This window comes from Pseudophryne corroboree, unplaced genomic scaffold (genome assembly GCF_028390025.1).
Source record: "Pseudophryne corroboree isolate aPseCor3 unplaced genomic scaffold, aPseCor3.hap2 scaffold_556, whole genome shotgun sequence".
In the NCBI taxonomy this organism is placed as follows: Eukaryota; Metazoa; Chordata; class Amphibia; order Anura; family Myobatrachidae; genus Pseudophryne; species Pseudophryne corroboree.
The window spans coordinates 169,233-196,662 of record NW_026970156.1 but is presented as its reverse complement, the minus strand read 5'-3'; the positions used below and the strand labels follow the sequence as shown (position 1 = coordinate 196,662).

The window sequence follows — 27,430 nt, the reverse complement described above, 5'->3', positions numbered from 1 at the left end:
CTTCTCCCCTTAGTCCCTCGCTGCAGTGAGCCTGTTGCCAGCAGGTCTCACTGAAAATAAAAAAATCTAAGACTATTACTTTCTAAGAGCTCAGGAGAGCCCCTAGTGTGCATCCAACCTCGGCCGGGCACGAAATCTGAGGCTTGGAGGGGGGTCATGGTGGGAGGAGCCAGTGCACACCAGGTAGTCTAAGATCTTTCTAGAGTGCCCAGCCTCCTTCGGGGCCCGCTGTTCCCCATGGTCCTTACGGAGTTCCCAGCATCCACTAGGACGTCAGAGAAAGGTGGTTTTACCTGTCCCTGGTTCAATCGCCATAAAGTAGCCGGCTGACCGCAAGATTAAGACTACGCTCAAATCACTATACACTGCTAAAAGCATGGCTTTAAGGCCCACTATTGCTTGCGCATGGATTTCTAAAGCCATAGTAAAGTGGTCAGGCACCTTACTAGAGAACTTAGATACTATGGATAGGAGTGACATTGACTTGTTTTTTCGGCACATACAGGATTCTGCAGGTTTCATGGTGGAGGCCATGAAGGACATTGGCCTGCTACTTCCATGGCTGTCTCGGCACGCAGAGGACTCAGGATACGCCAATGGACTGCAGATGCAGTATCCAAGAAAAGTGTGGAGAACCTGCCATTCAAGGTCAGGCACTATTTGTTATGATTCCCGTACTCCAGACCAGAAGAGATCTTATGGCAGAGGTCTGAGTACTGGGAAGATATGCTGGTTGTGGGAGCAGGAGAGCCTAGTAACCCCTGGCGCCCTAACTCCGTTGTCTCGCCCGTGTTATCAGAAATCCCTTGCGAGACTATGGTTGCTTGAGCCCATGGCAGCCGCGTTCGAAGGGCGGATTATGTCTGCCCAACCCCGATGCCCCCGCCGGTCTTAATGGGAGACAAAGGGAAATCCGAGACAGGGTGATAACAAGGGGCCCTCTGACTAAGCAACCAGGCCAGGGGTTACAAGCTAACTAACTTTAACCAAAGGTATGTGCGGACTAGCCGCCAGGGAAAAGGACAACCAAAGAACCACTGATCCGTTACTCCTATCCAGCACCGCTGGATACCAGAGTGGATCTGTGGGAGCGGAATCCTCCGCAAAAGCTCCAGAACACAAATAAACTAAATAATAAACAGTAAGCGGACAAGCCGCAACACACGGCTGAGCCGCGACTCACGAACACCACAGGATGTTAAAGGTGCTCGGTCAGACTCCAGGAATAGATGGCAAACTTCCGAGTACAGGATCTCTGAGGACAGGAACAACCGGATAGAGCAGGACTGGAAACTCTCTGTAGCAGACACAGGCAAACAGGAAGCTATCACCGGCGTCTGTAAGAAGTCCTGAGGGTGCCTTTATTCAGGAACCCTCCAATCAAGATCCAGACAGGGTAATCAATGGAAATGCCGTGCAGCTTGCATGCTGCACGGCCATCACATAATCAGGTAATTTAGGACAGACCCAGCAACGGGGAACGCGGCTGAACGTGGCGTCCCCGTTGCTAAGGTCAGAGCGGCTCTGTGCGCCCGGCGTCTAGCATTGCAAGGGAGCCGGCGGCTGAACGCGCACGGCGTCCCTGGTTGCTAGGCGCCGGGCCGCACCGAAGAGCGGACCCCGGCGCCTAACACTATTTGGGGACGCATTGGATTTGTGGATTTCCACGGCGACTGCGGGTAAGACAACATTTCTTCCCTCTGCAGCAGCCCCAGGTAGAAAATATTATCCTACACCTACACTGCAGTCCTTTTGGACCTCAAAATTTAAAAAATCCAAACCCCCTCCCACCTTCTTTAGAGGAGGTCGGGGAAGATCCAAAAAAACCTGCACCAACAGGTTCCCAGGGACAGAATCCAGGTTCTGCTTCCACCAAATATTCAGCATGATGGTGGACCTCCCAGCCTGGAGATCAGACAGGTGAGAGCGAGACTAAAAGATTTCAGTCACGTCTGGGCGTCATCATGCCTAGACCCCTGGGTGACGGATATTGTTAGCCAGGGGTACAGACTGGAGTTTCAGGAACTCCCACCTCACAGATTCTTCAAATCAGGCTTACCAGATTCGCAGACAGAAAGTGCTGTCCTACAGGAAGCCGTTAAAAAACTGGTACGAACAAATGTTATTGTTCCAGTTCCACCTCACCCAAAAATCAAGGGTTATTACTCAAACTTGTTTGTAGTACCAAAACCAAATGGTTCGGTAAGGCCTATATTGAACCCGAAAGCGTTGAACCCCTACTTAAGGGTTTTCCAATTGAAGATGTAGTCTCTGAAAGCGGTGATCTAAGGTCTGGAGAAGGGGGAATTCCTAGTATCCCTGTATATCAAGGATGCGTACCTTCACATTCCTATCTGGCCGCCTCACCAGGCCTATCTACGGTTTGCACTACAGGACTGTCACTATCCGTTCCAAACATTGCCATCTGGCCTCTCCACAGCACCGAGGGTGTTCACCATGGTCATGGCGGAGATGATGCTCCTCCTACGCAAACAGGGAGTGAACATAATTCCATATCTGGATGATCTGCTGATAGAGGCATCTTCCAAGGAGAAGCTGTTGCAGAGTATTGCGCTCTCAACTCAACTACTCTGGGATCATGGGTGGATCCAGAACCTTCCAAAGTCACATTTGGAACCGACAAGGAGACTGACCTTCCTGGGGATGATACTCAACACGGAAGTGCAGCGGGTGTTTCTACCGGTGGAGAAAGCTTTGGTGATCCAATCAATGGTCCGGGATGTCTTGAAACCTCCCCGGGTATCGGTTCATCGGTGCATTTGGCTTCTGGGGAAGATGGTATTCTCCTACGAGGCTCTACAATACGGAAGATTCCATGCACGCTTCATCCAGCTGGATCTCCTGGACAACTGGTCTGGATTGCATCTTCACATGCACCAATGGATATGCCTGTCACCGAATGCCAGAATTTCACTACTCTGGTGGCTGCAAACTTCTCACCTGCTTGAAGGCCGCAGGTTCAGGATTCAGAATTGGATTCTTCTAACCACGGATGCAAGCCTCAAAGCTTGGGGAGCAGTCACCCAGGGGGAAAACTTCCAAGGAAAGTGGTCAAGCCGGGAACTGGTCCTTCCAATAAACATTCTGGAACTAAGAGCCATATACAATGGCCTTCTAAAAGTGGCTCATCTTCTGCAATATCGAGTCATGCAGGTTCAGTCGGTCAACATCACAGAGGTGTCCTACATAAACAGGCAGGGTGGAACGAAGAGCAGGGATGCAATGTCAGAGGTACAAGAATCCTCCTCTGGGTAGAACGACACGCGCTGGCACTGTAGGCGTTCTTCCAGGACAATGGGGCCTCCACCCAGAAGTATTCACAGAGGTAACACGCAGATGGGGTGTACCTCAGATAGACATGATGGCCTCTTGCCTCAACAAGATGCTTCGGAGGTACTGTTCCAGGTCACGAAACCCACAGGTAGTGGCTGTGGACACCCTAGTGACTCTGTGGGTGTTCCAGTCAGTATATGTGTTCCCTCCACTTCCACTCATCCCAAGGATTCTAAAACTAATAAAAAGATAAACAGTTCCGGTGATCCTCATTGCTCTTGACTGGCCAAGGAAGGCTTAGCACGCGGATCTTCCGAGGCCTCTTCCTCTTCGCGAGGACCTTCTACTGCAGGGGCCATTTGCCTATCACGACTTACCGCGGCTCCGTTGGACGGCATGGAGGTTGAATGCCAGATCTTAGCTCGGAAGGGCATTCCGAATAAAGTTTTTCCTACTCTGATCCAAGCTAGGAAGGGGGTACCGTCTAAGCATTACCATCGGATTTGGAAAAAGTATGTGTTTTGGTGTGAATCCAAGAAGTTTCCTACGGTGGAGTTTCAACTGGGACATTTTCTCCTCTTTCTGCAAGCGGGTGTGGATGTTGGCCTACGTTTGTGCTCCATCAAGTTCCAGATTTCGGCATTGTCTATTTTCTTCCAGAAACAATTGGCTGCTATCCCTGAGGTTCAGACTTTCTTGAAAGGAATTCTGCACATCCAACCACCCTTTGTGCCTCTTAAGGCGCCTCGGGATCTTAATGTGGTGCTGCAGTTCCTGCAATCGGATTGGTTCGAACCTTTACAGGAGGTGGACGTAAAGTTTCTTACTTGGAAGGCGGTCACGTTGTTGGCCTTGGCTTCTGCCAGACACCTGTCAGAATTGGGGGCATTTTCGCACAAGAGCCCCTACTTGATTTTCCATGAGGATAGAGCTGAGCTCAGAATGCGTCAGCAATTTCTCCATAAGGTTGTGTCGGCTTTTCATATCAACCAACCTATTGTGGGGCCAGTGGCTACTGACACCTCAATTACCTCAAAGTCCGTGGATGTCGTGCGGGCTTTGAAAATCTATGTGAAGAGAACTACTCGTCACAGGAAGTCAGACGCACTATTTGTACTTTATGATACCAACAAGATTGGGTGTCCTGCTTCTAAGCAGACAATTTCACGCTGGATCAGACTTACTATCCAGCATGCTTATTCCATGGCGGGATTGCCAATTCCAAAATCTGTTCAGGCCCACTCTACCCGTAAAGTGGGTTCTTCCCGGGCAGCTGCCTGGGGTGTCTCGGCTATTCAGCTTTGCCGAGCAGCTACTTGGTCAGGATCGAACACGTTTGCTAGGTTTTACAAGTTCTATACTTTGGCCTCTGAGGACCTCAAGTTTGGTCAATCAGTTCTGCAGGAACCTCAGCACTCTCACTCCTGCACTGGGAGCTTTGGTACATCCCCATGATACTAAATGGATCCCAGCATCCTCTAGGACGTAAGAGAAAATAGGATTTTAATTACCTACCGATAAATCCTATTCTCGTAGTCCGTAGAGGATGCCTGGTGTCCGCCATGTGCTTCGTATTACTGCATTGTTACTTGGTTCAGTATTGTTGGATCAGCCATTGCTGATTTGTTCAAAGTTGGTTAGTTTGGATTTTTGTTATGTGTGAGCTGGTGTGAATCTCACCACTATCTGTGTATTTCCTTCTCTTGAAGTATGTCAGTCTCCTCGGGCACAGTTTCTAGACTGAGTCTGGTAGGAGGGGCATAGAGGTAGGGACCAACCTACACTGTTAAACTCTTAAAGTGCCAGTGGGTCCTAAAGAACCCGTCTAGACCCCATGGTACTAAATGGACCACAGCATCCCCAACAGACTACGAGAAAAGGATATACTGGTAGGTAATTCAAATCCTATTTTTACATCCCCATCATCATTCTCTCTCAAAAGTAATAAGGATGATGTGTGTACGGTAAGTATGATATAGAGAATTACATACCAGAATCTATACAGCTGCCGCCATACTTCTGCTTCTCATACGTGTGCTACTGGCAGCAGTGAACATCTGAGTGAGAATGCAGGGAAGACAGCAGAGTCTGATGAGAAAGAGATTGGATCAGCCTTTGCAGGGATGTACCACACCGGTCACCCCTGTTAGTATATAAAATAATAAATAAGAGGAGCATGGTCCATCCAGACATGCTTTCTGGAGCTCTCCTCACTAAGTGGCTTCTTATCTACCCTACCTGATAGCTCTCACTGCCCTAAAACCACTCGCTCCGCTCACTCCGGGCACTGTTCACTGCCGCAGCCTAGTGACGCCTATGAAGCCACGGGCTGTATTCTGGGGCTATGTGCGCTCAGTCTTTCCTGCACACTCCGGATACCTGACTTGAAGGCGCTTTTGGCTCAGACGGGAGTACTTGCTCTCCAGATAACACAGGTGCGTAGCTCCCGCGGTGATATTGGGGAGGGAGATAACTGCCATTTTAGATCCTTGTGCGTGGCCATCGCATGCTTTGCCTTCTGCCTTCAATAAGGTTTAATATAAATAAGTGTCCTGACAGCTGGACCGTGGTCACTACACTAAATTGAAGAATTTGCCTGGAGGTGAAACTACCTTCTATTTATATAGTACCACTATAATCTACTTCCCTGGAAGAAAAAAAGACAAGGCTGAGATTTGAACTTTTATGGAGCCTAAAAGTAGGCCCACATCCACAACAGCCTGCAGGAAGTGCAAGAAATGTCCCAGATGAAAATCCACAACAGAATACTGTTGACCCTCACACCAAGAGACACATTTCTTCCATATGCGATGGTAATGTTTCGATGCGACCATCTGGCCAGCTTGGAGCATAGTTGAGATAACCTTGCCTGGAATCTCTTTCCTGGCAAAAATCCTCCCATATACTTCCATTGCATCAAACATAGCCGTGGTAAGTCTGGATAGACTAACGGCCCTTGTGTAAGATGATCATCCTGAATTGGCAGAGGCCAGGGGCCTACGAGTAATAAGGCTAGAATGTCTACATACCAGGCCCTGCGGGGCCAGTCTGGGGCAATCAGAATTGCTTGAACCCTGTCCCCTTAAATCCTTTGAGAACTCTTGGAATTACAGAAACTGGAGGGTACAAGTACATCAACCGGTAAATCCACAGTGTCGCCAGAGCGTCCACTGCTGCAGCCTGTGGATTCCTCGTCCCAGAACAGTAACGCAGAAGCTTCTTGGTGAGCTGAGAAACCAACAAGTTGATTTGCGGGTAGCCACACCGATGAAATATCTGCTGCACAACTTGCGGGTATAGGCCCCATTCCTCCAGGTGCAGATAGTGTCTACTGAGGAAGTCTGCTCCCCAATTGTCTACTCCCAGAATTAATATGGCGGAAATGGCCTTGGGATTCCGCTCCATCCAGAGGAGTATCTGTGACACCTCCCTCATTGCAGTTCTGCTGTTTGGACCTCCTTGTTGGTTTATGTACACCACAGTTGGTGGGTTTTCCGACCATACCTGTATGGCCTGATACTGAAGGATATAATGAGATCAGCAGGTCATTGTAAATCGCCCTGAGTTCCAAAACTTTTATCGGAAGGGAAACCTCTTGATCAGACCACCTACATTGGAACCGAACCCCAACCATGGAGGCTTGCATCCGTTGTCAACAGAATCCAATCCTGAATTCTGAAGTGTCGACCCTCCAGGAGGGAGATCAGCAACCACCATAAGAGGGAAATCCTGGCGTTTGGTGAAAGACATATCATCTGGCGTATGTGCAGATGTGACCCAGACCATTTGTCCAGCAGATCCAGCTGGAATGGTCATGCATGGAATCTTCCTTACCGAAATGCGTCGTAGGAGGCCATCATCTTTCCCAGTAAGCTTATGCAAAGATGTACAGATATTTTGTTCAGATTCAAAATGGAACATACCATTGTCTGAATTATCTTTGCCTCGTCCATAGGAAGGAACACCTTCTGAGACACCGTGTCTAATATCATTACCAGGAACTGAAGCCTCTGCGTAGGTCCTAGGTGGAATTTCTGCAGATTGAGAATCCACCCATGATCCGTGAGTAGTCGTGTTGGAAGGCTGATCTTTTCCATCAAGTGCTCTGAATATAGCCATTATGAGGAGATCGTCCAAGTATGGAATGATTTTCACTTCCTGCTTGCGGAGTTGTAGCAACATCTCTGCCATCACCCCTGATAACACCCTCAGTGCCGTTGATAGGCCGAAAGGCAAGGCCTGGACCTGGTAGTGACTGTCCTGCAGTGCAAACCTGAGGTAAGTCTGAAGAGACGACCATATTGGGATGTGAAGATATGCATCCTTAATAGCCAGAGAAACCAGGAATTCCCCTTCTTCCATGTCACGCTTGGCTTGAGTTGGGGATCTGACGACTGATAATTGACTGAGGGAGCAGCTATCGGCAAAGGAAGGAAATGAGGTGACTGAATGTAGTTCTTACTCATGGATTGAAGATTAAGGCCCGAAGATGTAGAGGGGTAGGCAATGAGGACAATGACCGAGAATGATACACTGAAGAAAGAGGAATTCAGTTTTAATGAGACCTCAATCATACACAACGACTAGCAGAGAAGTCTGAGTGAATTCTGAAAGACGGAAGGTTAGTGATTTGTAAACGATGCTGAAGAACACTGAATGAAGAGATGACTTGCGATTTGTAAGCGATGCTGAAGAATACTGAATGAAGAGATGACTTGTGATTTTTAAAAAATGCTGAAGAGAGGATCGCTGTGAGCACCATCAGCAAATGGAGACCCTCTACCAGATAGAGGGCCCAGTGGTTAAACCACAAGAGCAGGTGGACTGGGAGCAAAGGACTGCAATAACAGAACTGACCACCAGGCGGACACAACAGACCCAGGATACCAGGGGTTAACCTGGGAGCGGAGAGCACCTTTCAGCAGCAAGTAACTTGAAGTACTGGCAACTTAGCTAAGCATCAACCCTTCTTTATAAGGGAAGCCTGTACCGGACTGGCTGGACGCAAACTGGGATACCTATTGACTTGGATTGGTCTCCAACATGGTGGCTCCCTGCACAGAGGACACATGTGGTACCAGCACACAGCCACTACCTCTGGCCTCAGCCTCCCAGACTCCGCACTCCAGCAACAGGACACATGGAAACAGACACCTCTGGCTGCCATGCTCCGCTCCCCAGGACCCGGCTCCTATCCATCGCAGCGACACCAGCCGGCTAAGAGGAAGGCCGCAGGGACCAGAACCGGTGGTAAGACTCCGGATACTGACAGTACCCCCCCCCCCATCCCTTTTAGGGTGGTCTCCGAACACCCACGCTGCTTAGTGAGATTCTTGGCATGAAAGGCACAACTCAGTCTTGGAGCATGAACATCCTCTGCAGCCACCCAAGATCTTTCCTCCGGACCATATCCTCTCCAATCTATGAGATACTGGAGACGACCATACCTCTTGTGGAAGTCAAGAAACTTATGAACCCCGAATTCCTCATTTTGAGCAGCTTGAACCTTGAGAGGTTAAGGGAAAGCTGCACGAAAATGATTTAGTACAAGAGGCTTTAGCAGAGAAATGTGAAAGGCATTGGGAATTTTCAAATAGGGAGGCAGTTTCACCTTGTAAGAAACAGGATTCAACACTCTTAATAGGATACGGACCGATGAATCTTGGAGCAAACTTTTTGGTAGGAACTTTGAGTCTGAGTTCTGATAGAGATAAAAGCTTAGCTACCATTCTTAATTATAATAATGCAATTCATTTTAAGATTACAAAGAGATTTGATTAAACTAGCTTGAACATATGGAAAATATAAAAGCTTGTGTTATATAACATTGTGTATGAAAGAAGCATTCTGCACCTTGCTCTCTCTTCAGAAATGGAAAATATCTATATGTAGCTCCAGATAAGCAGAAGGACAAGAGGCATATGAAGTTATATAACTATGTTAATCATTTACTGCCAATATACTGTATAAATATCGAAACTGAGCCACAGTAAAGCAGATTACTTATGAGACATGCAGCTGTGTGTGCCTTATTTGAGTTCTCTCAGCAATACATTACGACCTGGTATCCAGAAGTGACATGATAATCAAAGGGACCAACCAGAGCTACCTAGACGGCTCTATCAGTTCTCTGGTGGTTATCCAAACACAACCTCCCACTTTGAGACTAGGAACAGCCCTATGTTTCCGATCAGCGTAGGTCTTTTATTTCTGGGAAGTCTTACGTAGCGCCTTATAAGTTTGTCTCCAAATTTTAGTGAACAGACAAAGAGCGGATTCAGCAGCAGAAACCTTAAGAGGTGGGAGAGATTAGAAGGAAGGAACTCGTGGATGAAAAATATAGTTATTGAAGAAAGGAGTGGAATTGGTAGAAGAATAATATAGGTTATTGTATGCAAACTCAGCAAATGGGAGGTAATCCATCCAGTCTTCCTGAGCAGGGGACATGAACGTCTGTAAGAAAGTTTCCAGATCTTGGTCGACTCTTTCAGTCTGTCCGTCAGTCTGGGGATGGTAGGCTGAAGAGAAGTTCAACTTGATTCCTAGGACAGAGCCGAGAGCTTTCCAGAACTTGGCGAGGAATTGAGGACCCCGATCAGAAACTATTTCCTGTGGAAGGCCATGCAAATGAAAAATCTATGAGAAAAACAATTTGGATAGCTGAGGAGCAGAGGGAAGACCGGTGAGGGGTATGAAGTGAGCCGTCTTCGAAAATCATTCCACAATGACCCAAATGGTGTTGTGCCTTCTGGAGACTGGCAAATCGGTTATGAAATCCATAGAGATGCGAGTCCAAGGCTTTTGAGGTGTTGGAAGTGGATGAAGAAGACCCGAGGAAGATGTTCGTGGACTTTTATGTTGAACACACTTGGAACAGGCTGCTACAAATTCAAAGACATCCGTTTTAAGATGAGGCCAACAGTAGAATTGCTGAATGAACTTGAGAGTCTTAAGACCACCGGCATGACCCATGAAAGATGAAGAATGAGCCCACGTAAGCAATTTCCTGTAAAATTTTGGTGCTACAAAAGTTCTCCCCGGAGGAGGTAGAGGAACGGTATGAGTTGAAGCAAATGAAGCCAGATTCAGAATAAATTGTTTCTCAGAGGAGTTGAGTGAATCATCCGTTTGAAAAGAACAAGAAAATAGGATTTTGGTACTTACCAGGTAAATCCTTTTCTTTGAATCCATAGGGGTCACTGGAGTACTCTTGGGGATATGGACGGGCTTCCGCAGGAAACAGCACTGAATATTTAAATTTAGTAACACTCCACCCCTCCATATCCCTGGTCACTACCCAGTGTTTTTTACTGAGCCGAACAGGAATTAAGAGAGGTTAATAATGGAGTATTACCTATAACATAACTGACAATAACGAAGTTAACACATAACGTTACTGACAACTAAACAGTTGACACCCTAACCAGCACTTGTAACTTGAACCAGTCGGTGAAAGTGTGTTACCATAAGATCCTCAGAACTAACCACAAGTAGGTAAAACTGCTCTGGGTGGGCGTCCAGTGACCCCTATGGATTCAAAGAAAAGGATTTACCTGGTAAGTACCAAAATCCTATTTTCTTTTTCATCCACTAGGGGTCACTGGAGTACTCTTGGGACGTACCAAAGCTTCCCCCGTGGGCGGGAGAGCAGTTTGGCACTTGTAACACTAGGCGGCCAAAGCTAGATGCTGATGCCGCAAAAGTATCAAACTTGTAAAAGCGCACAAACGTGTGCACTGAAGACCATGTAGCCGCCCGGCAAAGCTGCGTCGCAGAAGCCCCACGACCAGCTGCCCATGAAGTACCCACAGAACGTGTGGAATGAGCGGTTACTGACGTAGGCGGTTGTAACCTAGCATGAAGGTAAGCCTGGCGTATGGTCAGTTTTATCCATCTGGATAAAGTTTGTTTAGATGCTGGCCAACCCATCTTGGCAGCATCATAGAGAACAAATAACGTATCCGTCTTACGAACTGAAGACGTTCGGGATACATAAACGCGTAATGCGCGAACCACATCCAGAGTTCCAGAATGTTCTGTCAACACAGGAACTACTATTGGTTGATTGATGTGAAAAGATGACACTACCTTTGGTAAGAAGGCGGGATTCGTCCGAAGTTCCGCTCTGTCATCATGAAACACCAAATACGGTGGCTTGCATGACAAGGCACCCAAATCCGAAACACGCCTTGCCGAAGCTAAGGCTAAGAGAAAAATTGTTTTCCAAGTGAGAAACTTTATATCCACTTGTTTTAAGGGTTCAAAATATGAAGACTGTAAGAACTCCAAAACCAGATTCAAGTCCCATGGCGCTGTAGGTGGAACGAATGGAGGCTGTACCCTGAGTACACCTTGGAGAAAAGTGCGTATCGACGGCAATAGAGCCAATCGTCTTTGAAAATAAATTGACAAAGCAGAAACCTGCACCTTTAGTGTAGATAAACGCAATCCTCCATCTACGCCTGTTTGTAGAAACAACAACAGGCGGCATACTTTGAAAGCTGATGTCGGAAATTTCCGAACCTCACACCAACCTATATATGCACGCCATATTCTGTAATAATGAGCTGCCGTAACCGGCTTCCTAGCTCGTAACATGGTTGGTATAACTGAATCTGGAATGCCCTCTCTTTTTAAGAGGGCGGTCTCAACAGCCACCCCGTCAAACGCAGCCGCGCTAAATCGGGGTAAAGAAACGGACCCTGTTGTAACAGGTCTGGACGTATTGGGAGCGGCCACGGATTGTCTGCGAGTAATCCTCGAAGATCCGAGAACCAAGCTCTCCGAGGCCAATGAGGCGCCACTAGTATGACTGTGAGCGACTCTCTTTTGATCCGTTTTAGCACCAGAGGGAGCAACGGAAACGGTGGAAACAGATACACCAGACTGTACGGCCACGCGACAGTGAGAGCATCCACCGCGACTGCCTTTGGATCTCTTGTTCTGGACACATACTGGAGCGTTTGATGATTGTGTCGAGATGCCATTAGGTCCACCTGAGGATAACCCCATCGCTGAACCAACATGTGAAACACTTCTGGATTTAATGACCATTCGCCTGGGTGAAAATCCCGACGACTGAGATAATCCGCTTCCCAGTTGTCCACTCCCGGAATGAACACAGCCGACAATATCACCTGGTGGCATTCCGCCCAATTGAGGATTCGAGCTACTTCCCGCATTGCCATGCGGCTTCTCGTTCCTCCTTGTTTGTTGATGTATGCGACCGCCGTCGCATTGTCCGACTGCACTTGGACAGGCTGAGAGCGAATCATGTGCACTGCTTGTCGTAGCGCATTGAAGATTGCGCGGAGTTCTAGAACATTTATAGACAGCAATTTCTCGTGATCCGCCCAGAGACCCTGGAGCTGACAATTTTGAATTACCGCTCCCCAACCTCTGAGACTGGCGTCCGTAGTTAGAATTATCCAATTGCAAACTCCGAACCGTCTTCCTGCGGTTAAATTGTGTTCCTTGAGCCACCATAGCAGAGATACTCTTGCTATTGGTGACAACCTCACCCTGTGGTGAATCTGCAGATACGAGCCCGACCACTGGGCAAGTACGTTCAGCTGAAATGGACGAGAGTGAAATCTTCCGAACTGAAGCGCCTCGAAAGCTGCCACCATTGTGCCTAACAGGCGAATGCACAAGTGCACCGACACTGTGCGTGGCTTGAGTACTAATTGTACTAGATGGCGTAGCATTTGTACTTTCTGTTGTGGTAGGTAAATTCTTTGATTGACCGTATCGAGAATCATACCTAGGAACTGAAGGCGTTGAGACGGAATTAGATGTGATTTCTTGAAATTTACAATCCAACCGTGGTGAACCAGTACATTGTATGTTAGCAGCGCATGTTGGGTAAGTATCTGTTGAGACGGAGCTTTGATGAGCAGATCGTCTAAATACGGAATTATTGTCACTCCCAGGGATCTGAGGTGAGCTATCATCACAGACATTACTTTGGTGAATACCCGAGGCGCTGATGACAGGCCAAACGGCAGAGCCTGAAACTGGTAATGGTTCTGGCGTATTGCAAATCGTAAGAATTTCTGATGAGGCTGCCAAATTGGAATGTGTAAGTACGCATCCTTGAGGTCTAGCGCAATCATAAATTCCTTGGTCTCTAACCCCGCAATCACTGAGCGTAGAGACTCCATTTTGAATCTGTAGTAAGTTACGTACTGATTGAGTCCCTTTAAATTCAATATTGGTCTGACTGAGCCATCCGGCTTTGGGACCACAAATAGACTTGAATAATAACCCTGACCCTGTTGGTGTACAGGAACCGGAATCAACACTGCCGAATCCAGTAAGGACTGAATGGCAATTTGCAAAACTGTCCTCTTGTCGTCCGACAGAGGCAATCCTGTCTTGAAAAACCGCAGAGGCGGAAGACAGTCGAACTCTATTTTGTAACCTTTTAATACTAAATTGCGAATCCAGCCCTCCGCGGATGTGTGGAACCACGCCCCATGGAACTTCTGAAGGCGTGCTCCCACAATTGGAGAACCGAGATGGGCTGGTAACCCGTCATGCCACTGGCTTGTCGGTAACCTTAGCGTCTTGGCGAGTTGTGTTGGTTTGATGGAAACCACGTCCTCGACCACGTCTAGCAGGTGTGGCTGATCCTCTGCCACGTCCTCGAAAGGGCTGAGGTCTAAAGGATTTAAACGAAGGTCCAGCGTACCTTCTTCTTGGCGCAGGTGGAGGCAATGGTAAGAATACAGACTTACCTCCCGTAGCCTCCTTAATCCATGCGTCCAATTCTGGACCAAACAACTTCTTGCCATCGTAAGGCAACGCCTCTATACTTCGTTTGACCTCTGCCTCCGCTTGATAAGTACGCAGGTAGAGTGCTCTTCTTGCCGTAACTAGCGAAGATGAAATACGAGAAGTGAGCTGACAGACGTCAGTAGACGCTGTACAGAGATACTCTACAGCCTCAATCATTTGATTTACCTGAATTATCAGGTTTTCGTCATGTAAAGCAGATTTGAGTTCTGTAAGCCATATTATGAGCGCCTTAGTTACCCAAATGCCAACCAATCCAGGTCTTAGCATCACACCTGCTGCTACATACATGGTTTTTAGCATAGTTTCTATCTTGCGATCTGAAGGATCTTTAAGCGTAGTAGCTGCTGGCACTGGTATGGTTAATTTCTTGGTAAGTTTTGACACTGAAGAATCAACTATTGGTGGATTCTCCCATGTACACGTTACCGAGTCTGGAAACGGGTAACTAGACTTAAATCTGCGAGGTATAGAAAACCGTTTATCTGGATTCTGTCTTATTTCTACTAACATCTCATTTAGAGAATCCGACACAGGAAAACTTACTGGCGTCTTCCGTCGTTTAGTAAATACGACCTGATCATTGGTGAGAGGCTGCTCAGCTTCAGGGAACTTTAGAGACTGCCGTACCGCTCTGATGAGATCATCAATGCCGGAACTGTTAACATCCTCGCTATCTGACTCCACTTCGCCCTCCTCACCCTCCTCGTGTTCCGTGAGGTCAGGTATGGAATCGTCAGAATGCAACATAGCAGACACTGGAAAATCATAAGACATATGAAAATTATCCCGTTTGCCCAAAATGGATTTGGACCTTACGCAAGGCTGAGACGCCTCTGGTAGTTCTGGCGGTCTCACCCTAGACTCAGATCTTAACGTTTCTCGCTCCAGACGAGCAGCGGTCATTTCTGTCTGAAATCTCTCCAGTACATTCACTAACATACCCCACGGAGGGTCCGGTGAGGAAATTGGTTGTAAAACAGGAGCAGAAATGGTATTATGAACGGAGTCCACAAAACATACTGTACATGTGGTAGATGCATCTGGTAACACACTGCCACAAATTTTGCAATTATGCTTTTTTGTTTTTGCTGGTGCCTTACTCATTATGGCGACAGACAATACAATACACAAAACACAGACACCTGCACGACTCAGTAAAATAGCAATAAGGTGTCTCTGTATATAAATCTGGCCAAGTGCAGTACACGTGGCCAGTACTATGAAATGTGATCCCAAATTCCCACTAACACCCCTGCGCCTTCCGGTGGTGTAGAGATGTAAGACAGGAACCTTCTGGAATCACAGAGGAAGACACAGGAAGCATGATTAATGGCTGCCACAGGAAGCATGGTCAATGGCTGCCATGCTTAAACATATCATCACAGTTTCATACTGATAATATAAACAGTCTCCCTGCCAGCAAAAGCCTCCTTATATATTATATATATAACATGTGCTTAAATATATAATCACAGTTTCATACTGATATTATACCCAGTCTCCCTGCCAGCAAAAGCCTCATTATATATTATAGATATAGAATGTGCTTAAACATATATTAACAGTCTCCCTGCTAGCAAAGTTATATTTTACACTGATATTATTAACAGTCTCCCTGCTAGCAAAGCCTCATTATATATTACATATATAGAATGTGCTTAAACATTAACAGTCTCCCTGCCAGCAAAAGTTATCCATGCTGTTTACCCCCCCTCGCAACTGCTCCGTAGTGTGCAGTGCGGGACCTTGGGTACCTTTATAGTAGGAGCTTATTACGGCCCCCCAGCGCTACACGCGGCGACCGGAGCTTTACAAGCGGCGGCCGGAGCCTGGGGCGAAGCGGCGCCTGATGCGGGGAGTAGATGCCCTGTAGCGGCGCCACTGCAAGAGACTCTGGAGCGGAGATCCGGAGAGCACTATCACCCGGCGGCAGCAGCTGTTCGCTCAGCGGGCGGCGCTGCTGCCGCCGCAGTTAGCCAGTACACCAGCGTGCTGCCTTCTCCCCTCCTCGGGACGGCAGCGAAAGCTGACCGCCCTCTCACATACCTGCAGTGAACTCTGTCCTGAGGCTCCGACGGGGCTTCTGCAACAAGCGCCGGGCAGCCAGTGTACAGGATGTGAGGGCTGTGAGGGGGCTCTTTCAGAGAGGCCCGACACGCCCGTGCTGCTATCAGCAGCTGCACTATCCCTGACCCTGCCTTTTGGAAGGGGGAAAGGGATGTGCCAATTGTAGAAAAAAGAAAGACAAATAAAAAGAAAAATAAAATCTCTTCAATAGCCGAGACTTCAGGTATTAAGCTGCTATCCTCGTTCAGCACAAAAAAACACTGGGTAGTGACCAGGGATATGGAGGGGTGGAGTGTTACTAAATTTAAATATTCAGTGCTGTTTCCTGCGGAAGCCCGTCCATATCCCCAAGAGTACTCCAGTGACCCCTAGTGGATGAAAAAGAAAGTGCATCTGCTCTTCAATTTAAGGTTCCTGGGTGGTTAAAGAGTTTGAAGGAGAACCGAGGGAAGAAGAGAGCCCACCTGGCTTGCCATGGGTTTAAACAACGAGTTTAAACAATGGGTTTAAACCATCATGGAAGGTTTGGAGGAGAAAACGGAATTGGAGAAGATCAGAATGATCAGGACTGGGGCTCACTGTTAGTTGATTAGGAAGAAGAAAAGGTCTCAAGTCAGTTTGAGAGGTTTACTGTTGAGGACGAGGTTTAGCTTTCTTATGAGATGATTTTCCAGTTCTGCCCATTCTTCAGCATAACACTACAGAGATTAGAGAACAAGGTCAGGAGGCCAGTAGTGACATAGCAGAAGTATTGAAGTGTGAAAATAGGGAGACATCAGTGAGCATAGACCCCAGTGGCCATCGGTTACAGAAACATCGTGAGGTCAGTTGTTTATGGGTAAAAGCAAGAAGGTGCCATCCTTGAGCGGTAAAGTAATTGATAGGAGCCAGCAACTGGAGCCTGCTACTGTCCTGGACACATGGACTGTTACGCCATAGCTATACTGATGCCCCAAGAGCTCTAATTGGATCTTGTGGGGATTGAGGGGAGCAGGAGGGAAAAAAAAACCCAGCAGCAGTCAAACAGTATGGAGGATGTAGTCAGCACAGTCTGCCACCAGAGGGAGTCGACAGAGCAGGAGTGGAGGCCCGGCAATAATAATAATAAAAGCAGTTCTGGCGACCACTTACTGCCCAGGTAGGGCCACAGCGGCAGAAGTCCCTGCCAGAAATCACTGAGGCTGTAGTGAAGGGCACTGATCATGGGCTGGCAGTGTCTGTAGCTCTCAGAGAAGCGGCTGGTTTCATGTGGCTATATTGCCAGTTTTCAAGATGGCACTTCTGGCAGGGAAGCCCAGATCAGAAGAAACTGGCCGGCTATGGCGGGTGGACCAGGTCAGTAAGGCGGCAGGAGAGGGTACTAGGATGCAGTGGCACAGGGTAGCGTATCTTGCTGCGTAGGAACCCCACGTGTATGTCCTCTATAATTCACAGCTCCGCCAGATTCCCCCATAGCACCATGGGTTAGGAGGAGAGGGGGAGATGCCGGGACACTGCTGGAGTGATGACAGGCAAGTGCTCCATGTATTCCCCGCTGCCACGACTCAGGGCTTCAACGGCCGGTCAGTAGGAGAAGGCAGGCTGCGGGCGAGTGAGCTGACTAACCTGACGCGTCCCTGCTGAGGCCACCAATCCCCATAGTATGCACCACATCAGATGCCGGGAGAGCAGCTCCGCTCTGTGTCTCCAGCCGCGGTCACCGCTGATCCCCAGTCAGCCTCTCCACACGACTCCAACAGCACGGCTAGGCACAAGAGTGGACAGGGCGCACAGCCCTCGGTGAGTAGCAGTGCTACCTCGCTGAGGTCCAATCCGTGGTGGGATCACTGCACAACTTCAGTCCGCGGCTTTGGATCCGGGAGTACGCCGCAACCTGCAAAAGCCAAATGAATGGCTCGGCAACGTACAAAACACACAGAGGGGCAAGAAAGGGCCCGAAAGAGCCCGTAGGACAGCTGTAAAAGGCAGAAAGGACCTATATAAGCAGGTGCTCCTTTATCCTGCTTCCTGCTGCCTTTCCAGTCAGCCCCCCCCCCACCCCCGTGACATCATTTATTGATGTTGAAAACAAAAGTAATGTAGATTTTCGCACCAATCTAAGACCCGCTAATCTACTTTGGGAGCCACCTCCCTTTTAAAAAAAAAAAAAAACAGTCCCCAGCTGGACGAGGATAATTAGAATTTAATTTCTTGGAATTCTAACTTCCTACTGGGCGTAAACAAAAAATTTCCATCTGCTGTTTTTGGACGTTTAAATACAGTTGCCTTCGTTTTTAACACAGGCTCTGCTGCCTCTTCTAAGGATAGAATGGCTTACATAGCACTAATTAGCTCAGATATGTCCACTAAACTGAGAACTTCCGAAATGCAATGAGTCCTCATCCTCCAACGAATACTCATCTAAAACATGTGTAGACTATGAAGATGTTGTATCATGTCTATGTGATTTACTTACCACCAGCCTTTCAGCCTGCTTTTTTGAGAGGCTGACAATTCCCTAGGTGTATAAACCTCAGAATGAATGTTGCATGTAAGGGTTAATAGTGAAACCTATCACTGGTATAGGAGCTGGTATAAACTGTTCAGCTACATTGGATAATGTCTGTGCAAAGTAGCCCATGAAGGTTCACCAGAACCTGTGCCTGCCTCACTGTACACGTGGGTAAGCTTTGTCGCGACCCGGCGGGGAATTGTTGGAGCGACTCTAAGGTGAGTATAAGATGCTTTTTAGAAAGATCACTCAAAAAAAATAGTAATACTATAAAAATAAAAATAGGATTTTAATACCTACCGGTAAATCCTTTTCTCCTAGTCCGTAGAGGATGCTGGGGTCACTTCAGAACCATGGGGTATAGACTGATCCACAGGAGACATGGGCACTTTAAGACTTTTCCAGAGTGTGAACTGGCTCCTCCCTCTATGCCCCTCCTCCAGACTTCAGTATACGAACTGTGCCCAGGGAGACTGACATTTCGAGGAAAGGATTTATTGTAAAGTTAATGGTGAGAGTCATACCAGCGCACACTTCAACAATGCCGTACAACAGGGCATTCAACGTTACACGTGTCAACGGCATGCAACATGCTGAAAAGAAATGTAACACAACTCTTGTGTAACAACAACTAACAACTGCAGGTAAAGTAAGCACTGGGCCGGGCGCCCAGCATCCTCTACGGACTGGGAGAAAAGGATTTACTGGTAGGTATTAAAATCCTATTTTCTCATACGTCCTAGAGGATGCTGGGGTCACTTCAGAACCATGGGGTTATAACAAAGCTCCAGAACGGGCAGGAAAGTGCGGATGACCCTGCAACACTGATTGACCAAACTTGAGGTCATCATCGGCCAAGGTATCAAACCTGTAAAACTTGGCAAACGTGTTTGCCCCCGACCAAGTAGCCGCTCGACAAAGTTGCAACGCCGAGACACCCCGGGCAGCTGCCCAGGAAGAGCCCACCTTTCTAGTAGAATGGGCAGTCACCAAATTCGGTAACGGCAATCCTGCCGTGGAATGAGCGTGCTGAATCATACCTCTGATCCAGCGCGCAATGGTCTGCTTAGAAGCAGGATACCCAATCTTGTTGGGAGCATACAGGACAAACAGAGCCTCTGTTTTCCAAATTTGAGCTGTCCTTGCGACATAAATTTTCAAAGCCCTGACCACATCTAGGGACTTTGATGCAGAGAAGGTGTCAGTAGCCACTGGCACCACAATAGGCTGGTTTATATGGAAAGAGGAAACCACCTTCGGAAGAAATTGCTGCCAAGTTCATGGAAGATCAAGTAAGGGCTCTTGTGAGACAAAGCCGCTAACTCAGACACCCGCCTTGCGGATGCTAAGGCCAACAGTATGACCACTTTCCAAGTAAGAAATTTTAACTCTATCTCCTGTAGAGGTTGAAACCAATGTGATTGAAGGAACTGCAACACCATGTTAAGATCCCACTGTGCCACTGGAGGCACAAATGGAAGTTGATTGTGCAAAACCCCTTTCACGAACGTCTGAACTTCTTGAAGGGAGGCCAATTGTTTCTGAAAGAAAATTGATAAGGCCGAAATCTGGACCTTAATGGAGCCCAATTTCAGACCCGCATCCACACCCGCCTGTAGAAATAGGAGAAAAACGTCCCAAGTGAAACTCTTCCACTGGAGCCTTCTTGGATTCACACCAAGATACATATTTTCTCCAAATACGGTGGTAATGTTTAGACGTTACTCCTTTCCTGGCCTGAATGAAAGTTGGAATGACTTCTTCTGGAATACCCTTTCGGGCTAAGATCTGGCGTTCAACAGCCATGCCGTCAAACGTAGCCTCGATAAGCCTTGATACACGCACGGCCCCTGCTGCAGCAGGTCCTCGCGAAGAGGAAGAGGTCGAGGATCTTCTATGAGTAACTCTTGAAGATATGGATACCAAGCCCTCCTTGGCCAGTCTGGGACAATGAGGATCGCCCGAACACTTGTTCTTCTTACAATCTTGAGAACTTTTGGAATCAGTGGAAGTGGAGGGAAGACATACACCGACTGAAACATCCACTGTGTCACCAGTGCATCCACTGCTATTGCTTGAGGGTCACTCGACCTGGAATAATATCTCTGAAGCTTCTTGTTGAGGCGAGATGCCATCATGTCTACTTGAGGGATTCACCAAAGATCTGCCACCTCTGCGAAGACGTGAGGGTGGAGGCCCCATTCTCCTGGATGGAGATCGTGTCTGCTGAGGAAGTCTGCTTCCCAGTTGTCCACTCCGGAATGAAAATTGCAGAGAGCGCTTGCATGTTTTTCCGCCCAGAGGAGGATTCTTGTCGCCTCTGCCATCGCCGCTCTGCTTTTCATTCTGCCCTGACTGTTTATGTACGCCACTGCTGTTACATTGTCGGAATGGATCTGTACGGGTAGATCTTGAAGAAGATGCTCTGCTTGTAGAAGGACGTTGTAAATGGCTCTCAACTCCAGAACGTTTATGTGAAGACAAGTTCCTGACGACCATCTTCCTTGGAAGCTTACTCCGTGTGACTGCCCCCCAGCCTCGGAGACTTGCATCCGTGGTTAACAGGACCCAGTCCTGAATCCCGAACCTGTGACCCTGCAGTAGGTGAGCACTGTGTAGCCACCACAGGAGCGAAATTCTGGCTTTTGATGACAGGATTATCCTCTGGTGCATGTGTAGATGGGATCCGGACCACTTGTCCAACAGATCCCACTGGAATACCCTGGTATGGAATAGTCCAAACTGCAAGGCCTCGAAGGCCGCTACCATCTTTCCCAACAACCAAATGCATTGATGAATTGACACTCTTGTCGGTTTCAAAATTTGTTTGACCATTTTCTGGATTTCCAGAGCCTTTTCCACTGGAAGAAATACCCTCTGTACTTCTGTGTCCAGAATCATTCCCAGAAAGGATAACTTTGTTGTAGGTTCCAATTGTGATTTTGGAATGTTTATGATCCAACTGTGTTGTTGAAGCACTGTCGGGGAGAGTGCAATGTTCTGCACCAACCGTTCCCTGGACCTCGCTTTTATTAGGAGATCATCCAGGTAAGGAATTAGAATGACTCCTTTCTGACGAAGGAGGACCATCATCTCCGCCATCACCTTGGTGCCGTGGAGAGTCCAAACGGCAACGTCTGAAATTGGTAATGACAATCCTGTACAGCGAATCTCAGATAAGCTTGATGCGGAGGATAAATGGGAACATGTAAGTAGGCATCTTTTATGTCCACTGATACCATGAAATCCCCTTCCTCCAGACAGGAGATCACTGCTCTCAGATTCTAACTTCAATTTGAACCTTTTCAGGTATAGATTCAGAGATTTTAGGTCCAGGATCGGTCTGACCGAGCCGTCTGGCTTCGGAACTACAAAGAGGCTTGAATAAAAACCTTCTCCCTGTTGTGAGAGGGGAACCAGGACAATGACGTGATCCTGGCACAATTTTTGTATTGCTGCAGTTACCACCTTCCTGTCAGGGAGAGAAACTGGTAAGGCCGATTTGAAAAAGCGGCGCGGGGGAACGCCTTGAAACTCCAGTTTGTACCCGTAGGACACAATTTGTAAGACCCACGGGTCTAGGCCAGAATGAACCCAGAACTGACTGAAAAGCTGCAGACGAGCCCCCACTCGAGCGGAGTCCCGCAAGGGAGCCCCAGCGTCATGTTGTAGACTTGGCAGAAGCAGGTGATTTCTGCTCCTGTGATCCTGGGGGCGCTGAGGACCTTTTTCCTCGTCCCCTTCCTCTACCTGCCAAGAAAGGGGAACCTTTACCCTTTTTGTATCTATTGGGCCGAAAGGACTGCATCTGAAAGTGATGAGGTTTCTTTGCCGGCGTAGGAGCATAAGGCAAAAAAGTTGATTTACCTGCGGTAGCCGCAGAAACTAAAGCATCTAGCCCATCACCAAACAAGGCCTCTCCATTATACGGGAGAGACTCCATATTTCTTTTGGAATCTGCGTCAGCATTCCACTGGCGAATCCACAACGCCCTCCGTGCCGAGACTGCCATAGTAGATGCTCTTGATCCCAAGAGCCCAATATCTCTCATAGCTTCACGCATGTATGCTGCGTCTTTTATATGACCCAACGTAAGGAGAACCTCATCTCTATCTATTTTGTCAATTTCAGAAGAGTTATCTGACCACTTTTCAACATCACTACTCACCCACACACAGGCAATGTTAGGCCATGAGTAGTGTCCCATTGGCCACATAAAAACTTTAATGAAGTCTCCAACTTGCGTTCTGCCGGCTCCTTGAGAGCAGCCATCCCAGGTGCAGGGAGAATCACCTTTTTTGTTAACCGTGACAGGGCCCTGTCTAAAACAGGGGGTGACTCCCACTTTGTCCTGTCCTCTACCGGGAAAGGATAAGTAGCCTGAATTATTTTGGGGATCTGAAATTTCTTTTCAGGGTTTGCCCAGACACCCTAAAAGAGAGTGTTCAGTTCATGAGAAGGAGGAAACGTTACATTAGTTTTCTTTTCTTTACAGAGGTAAACCTTCTGCTGAGGTAAAGAAGGGATCTCCGTAACCTCTAACACCTCCTTTATAGCCACAATCATGTACTGAATGTTTTTAGCTAATTTTGGATCTATTGCCCTGGAATCACAAGTGTTAACACAGGAATCAGCGTCCGTGTCGGTGTCAGTCTGTATAACCTGAGCAAATGACCTCTTATGGGACCCAGAGGGATCCCCTGCGGATGAAAATACAGAGTTTTGACAAATCACATCTTCCACAGACTTTCTCCAAGTTTCTGCATGAGACTCAGACTTATCCAATCTCTTACGGATATGACTCACACTATCACGTAATTCTTTCACCCATTCAGGCTCGTGGTGTGCCGGTAGCGACATCACATTACAACCCTGTGTACACCACACCACAGACACTCCGGGGCTTATAGGGGACAGACCCACAGTAAAATCTGTCAGAGGGATACAGAAGGAATTGCCAGCTCACAACTCAGCGCCAGTAATAAATTGTCTGTGAAACACAAAATGCCAACAGAGCTGCAGCGCTTTTATAATTACACAATGTACATAGCACCAAATTTCACTGCGCCCCCCCCTGTTTTGCACCCTGATACTTGTTTCAGCAGTGGAGGAGGACCAGCGGTCTTCTCTGCAGCCTGGAGTGAGAGAAAATGGCGCTGAGCAGTGTGCTGGCTGTCTGAGGAAGAAGCCCCGCCCCCGTAATGGCGCGCTTTCACTCAGACTTAGAGAGACTCATGTTTATTCTGGCGGGGGTAGGACTGTGCCGCAGCAATTTATGCCCCTAATCTGCCAGTCCTATAAGGGTTCATGCTGCCCAGGGCGCCCCCTCCTCCCCTGCACCCTGCAGTGCCTGTGTGTGTGGGAGCACGGCGCTCAGCGTTCCCGCCCGCTGCGCGGTACCTTTCTAGCCGTCCCGATGTTGAAGAGTCTTTTCCTCTTACACTCTGTCTTCTGACTTCTGGCGCTGTAAGGGGGGTGACGGCAGGCTGTGTGAGTGAGCACATAGCCGCAGATAGCGTTCAGTACCCCTCAGGAGCTAATGGTGTCCTGTCAGCTTAGAAGCAGAGCCATGAAACTCACAGAAGTTGGTATCTACTTCCTCCCCTAGGTCCTACGAAGCAGGGAGGCTGTTGCCAGCAGTGCTCCCTGAAAATAAAAAACCTAACATAAGTCTTTCCCCGAGAGTGCATCCAGTCTGCCTGGACACATTTTCTAAACTGAGGCCTGGAGGAGGGGCATAGAGGGAGGAGCCAATTCACACTCTGGAAAAGTCTTAAAGTGCACATGTCTCCTGCGGATCCATCTGTACCCCATGGTTCTGAAGTGACCCCAGCATCCTCTAGGACGTATGAGAAATAAGAAAACAGCAGCCCTCTGACCATGGTCTGACTCCTGCCGCACCAAACAAAAAACTGACGTGCACATGCGTGTAGATGGTGACACTAAAATTACTGGTGATCATTGTGAATGTCTGAGGTTTTGATACAATGCAAATTTGTTGAGATATTGTTTCTTTTTCAGATGGAACCATGGGTCGTGCACATGATGCGACTGGTAAAAGGGAGCCATTGGTTTTGGCCGAGACCGGCATTTGTTGGTGATGCCTTGTAGACAGTGAGTAGTATCCATCTACAGTGGAAGAAGCATGGACACCAAGAATCTCAGCGGCAGAGCAGTGGGTGAAAGTAGATCATGACAAATCGGGACCACAGGCATTTAGGGCGCCTAGCAATCACCAATCGTTCCAAACGCATCAGGAACTGCACCAACAGTACAATGCCGGACCCAGCCAAGCAGTCCCAGATCTGGTGAATTGGAGGGCCACGTGAGATGTGGCACGTCAGACTGGTGCTCTGAAAACCAATAGAAGCCTTTCGGCAACTATTCCGCCGCTGAGAGTACACCTAAAGTCTAAAACTAATGTGATAGCTGTTTTTATGGTAATTATTTTGGCCAATAGAGTAGGACCTGCAGTATAGTGGGGTCCCTTGTCGGTGTTAGGCGCCGAGGGTCCGCTCGTCAGTGCGGCCGGCGCCTAGCAACGGGGACGCCACTGTCGGATCGTGTTCCCCGTTGCTGGGTCTAAGTTTATATCTTCACTGGTTTCCTGGCTGTGTAGCATGCAGCTGCACGGCATGTTGTAATTATCACTCATCTGTTTCCCTGACCATGCAGCTTGTCAGCTGCATAGCATTTAAATCCAATCAGCCTCCAAACAGCTGATTGGAAGACTCTCTGTTAAAAGCACTCCCAGGACTCCTCACAGACGCCGGTGATAGCTTCCTGTTTGCCTGTGTCTGCTGCAGAGAAAGTTCCCAGTCCCGGTTTACCCGTTTGTTCCTGTTCTCAGTGATCCTGTACTCGGAAGTTACCATCTGTTCCTGGAGTCTGATCAAGCACCTTTAACATCTGGTGGTGTTCGTGAATCGCGGCGCAGCCGTGTGTTGCGGCTTGTCCGCTATTATTATTATTTTGTTTATATTGTGTTCTGGAGCTTTGCGGAGGATTCCGCTTCCACAAGATCCACTCTGGTGTCCAGCGGTGCCGGATAGGAGTGTCGGATCAGTGGATCTTTGGTTGTCCTTTTCCCTGGCGGCTAGTCCGCACATACCTTTTGATTTAGTTAAGTTAGCTTGTAACCCCTGGCTTGGTTGCTTAGTCAGAGGGCCCCTTGTTATCACCCTGTCTCGGACTTCCCCTTGTCTCCCATTAAGACCTGCGGGGGCATCGGGGTTGGGCAGACATAATCCGCCCTTCGAACGCGGCTGCCATGGGCTCAAGCAACCATAGTCTCGCAGGGGATTTCTGATAACACGGGCGAGACAACGGAGTTAGGGTGCCAGGGGTTACTAGGCTTTCCAGCTCCCACAACCTGTATATGGTTCCTGTGCTCAGATCCCTGCCATAAGATCTTCCCCAGTCTGGGGTACAGGAATCGTAACAGTCGGGAGCTGCAGGCTTAAATGCACTGAGCAATACATGAACTAAAACTCCATTGTTTATTATTGTTAGTTAATATAGTGAGTGCAAGACACATTTATGTATGTAGTAAGGCTACTGGGAGACCTTAGATTGAGCAATATTGGATCTGACCATTACATTCCCTAAAGTCATAACCTCAGAACTGCACAGAACAGGAACTATTATTCACAAGTAATTAGGAATGTGTTCATCATGAACAAGTCCACAATTACCGTCTGAAGGTTACACAATTATTTCAAGTCTACACAACTGATATTTAAGGATAAAGTCTTTAACAGAAAACACCCCTGAAGAAGTCACTATTGGAGAAACGCGCTGATCACGCGCAATTTGTATTTAGAGTGAATTGGAGTGGATAAGAACAAGCACGCCCATGCAAGGGTGACAACAAGTGCAAAACGCTTGTCTTATGATTATACAGATATGTACTTGTGATAAGCTTTTACTATGTTTTACTTGAAGTTCTAGATTCAAATTTCATTTTATTTCTGAATCTTATACGAATTGTATTTGGTGAGCTCAGGTCTACTGTATAGCAGGAAATATTTCATACCTGCATCATACCTAACAAAATGCATATAAATTAGGCACTCCACAAAAAACAATACTAATGATATTATATACATACATATATATACATTTATATATAATCACTAATAATAAATTTCTGCTTGTTACTTTTAATAACATTATAGTGATGTGTGTAATAACTCTCTAAATGTGATATTTGTCATGGATAGCCTTGTGTTATAAACACCCAACTAAGAACAGGACTGATGGCGAAGGAGGGTGTAGGATAAGAGATTGCTGTAGTGACTGAGCAATGAGAATATGTGACTTCTGTAATAAGTGTTTATTACTCACCTGTGCTGATATCTGTAGGGATCTCCTCCTCCTTACACTGCTGATCACCCCTCACATACGTCTCTTCTTCTCCCTCTATATCTTCTGCCTTTATATCAGTCACATACGTCTCTTCTTCTCCCTCTGTATCTTCTGTCTTCATATCAGTCACATACGTCTCTTCTTCTCCCTCTATATCTTCTGTCTTTATATCAGTCACATACGTCTCTTCTTCTCCCTCTGTATCTTCTGCCTTTATATCAGTCACATACGTCTCTTCTTCTCCCTCTGTATCTTCTGCCTTTATATCAGTCACATACGTCTCTTCTTCTCCCTCTATATCTTCTGCCTTTATATCAGTCACATACGTCTCTTCTACTCCCTCTGTATCTTCTGCCTTTATATCAGTCACATACGTCTCTTCTTCTCCCTCTATATCTTCTGCCTTTATAT

The 27,430-nt window shown here is 47.6% G+C and overlaps 1 protein-coding gene across 1 annotated transcript in view; it reads right to left on the bottom strand.

Moving 5' to 3' along the window:
- The window catches only part of LOC135032963 (zinc finger protein 271-like), a 141,510-nt gene that overhangs the window by 13,088 nt on the left and 100,992 nt on the right, over nucleotides 1-27,430 (bottom strand). Inside the window, exon 3 of the mRNA XM_063954134.1 lies at nucleotides 2,630-2,654. Coding sequence (XP_063810204.1) covers nucleotides 2,630-2,654 — 25 coding nt within the window. The remainder of the gene's footprint in view (nucleotides 1-2,629; nucleotides 2,655-27,430) is intronic.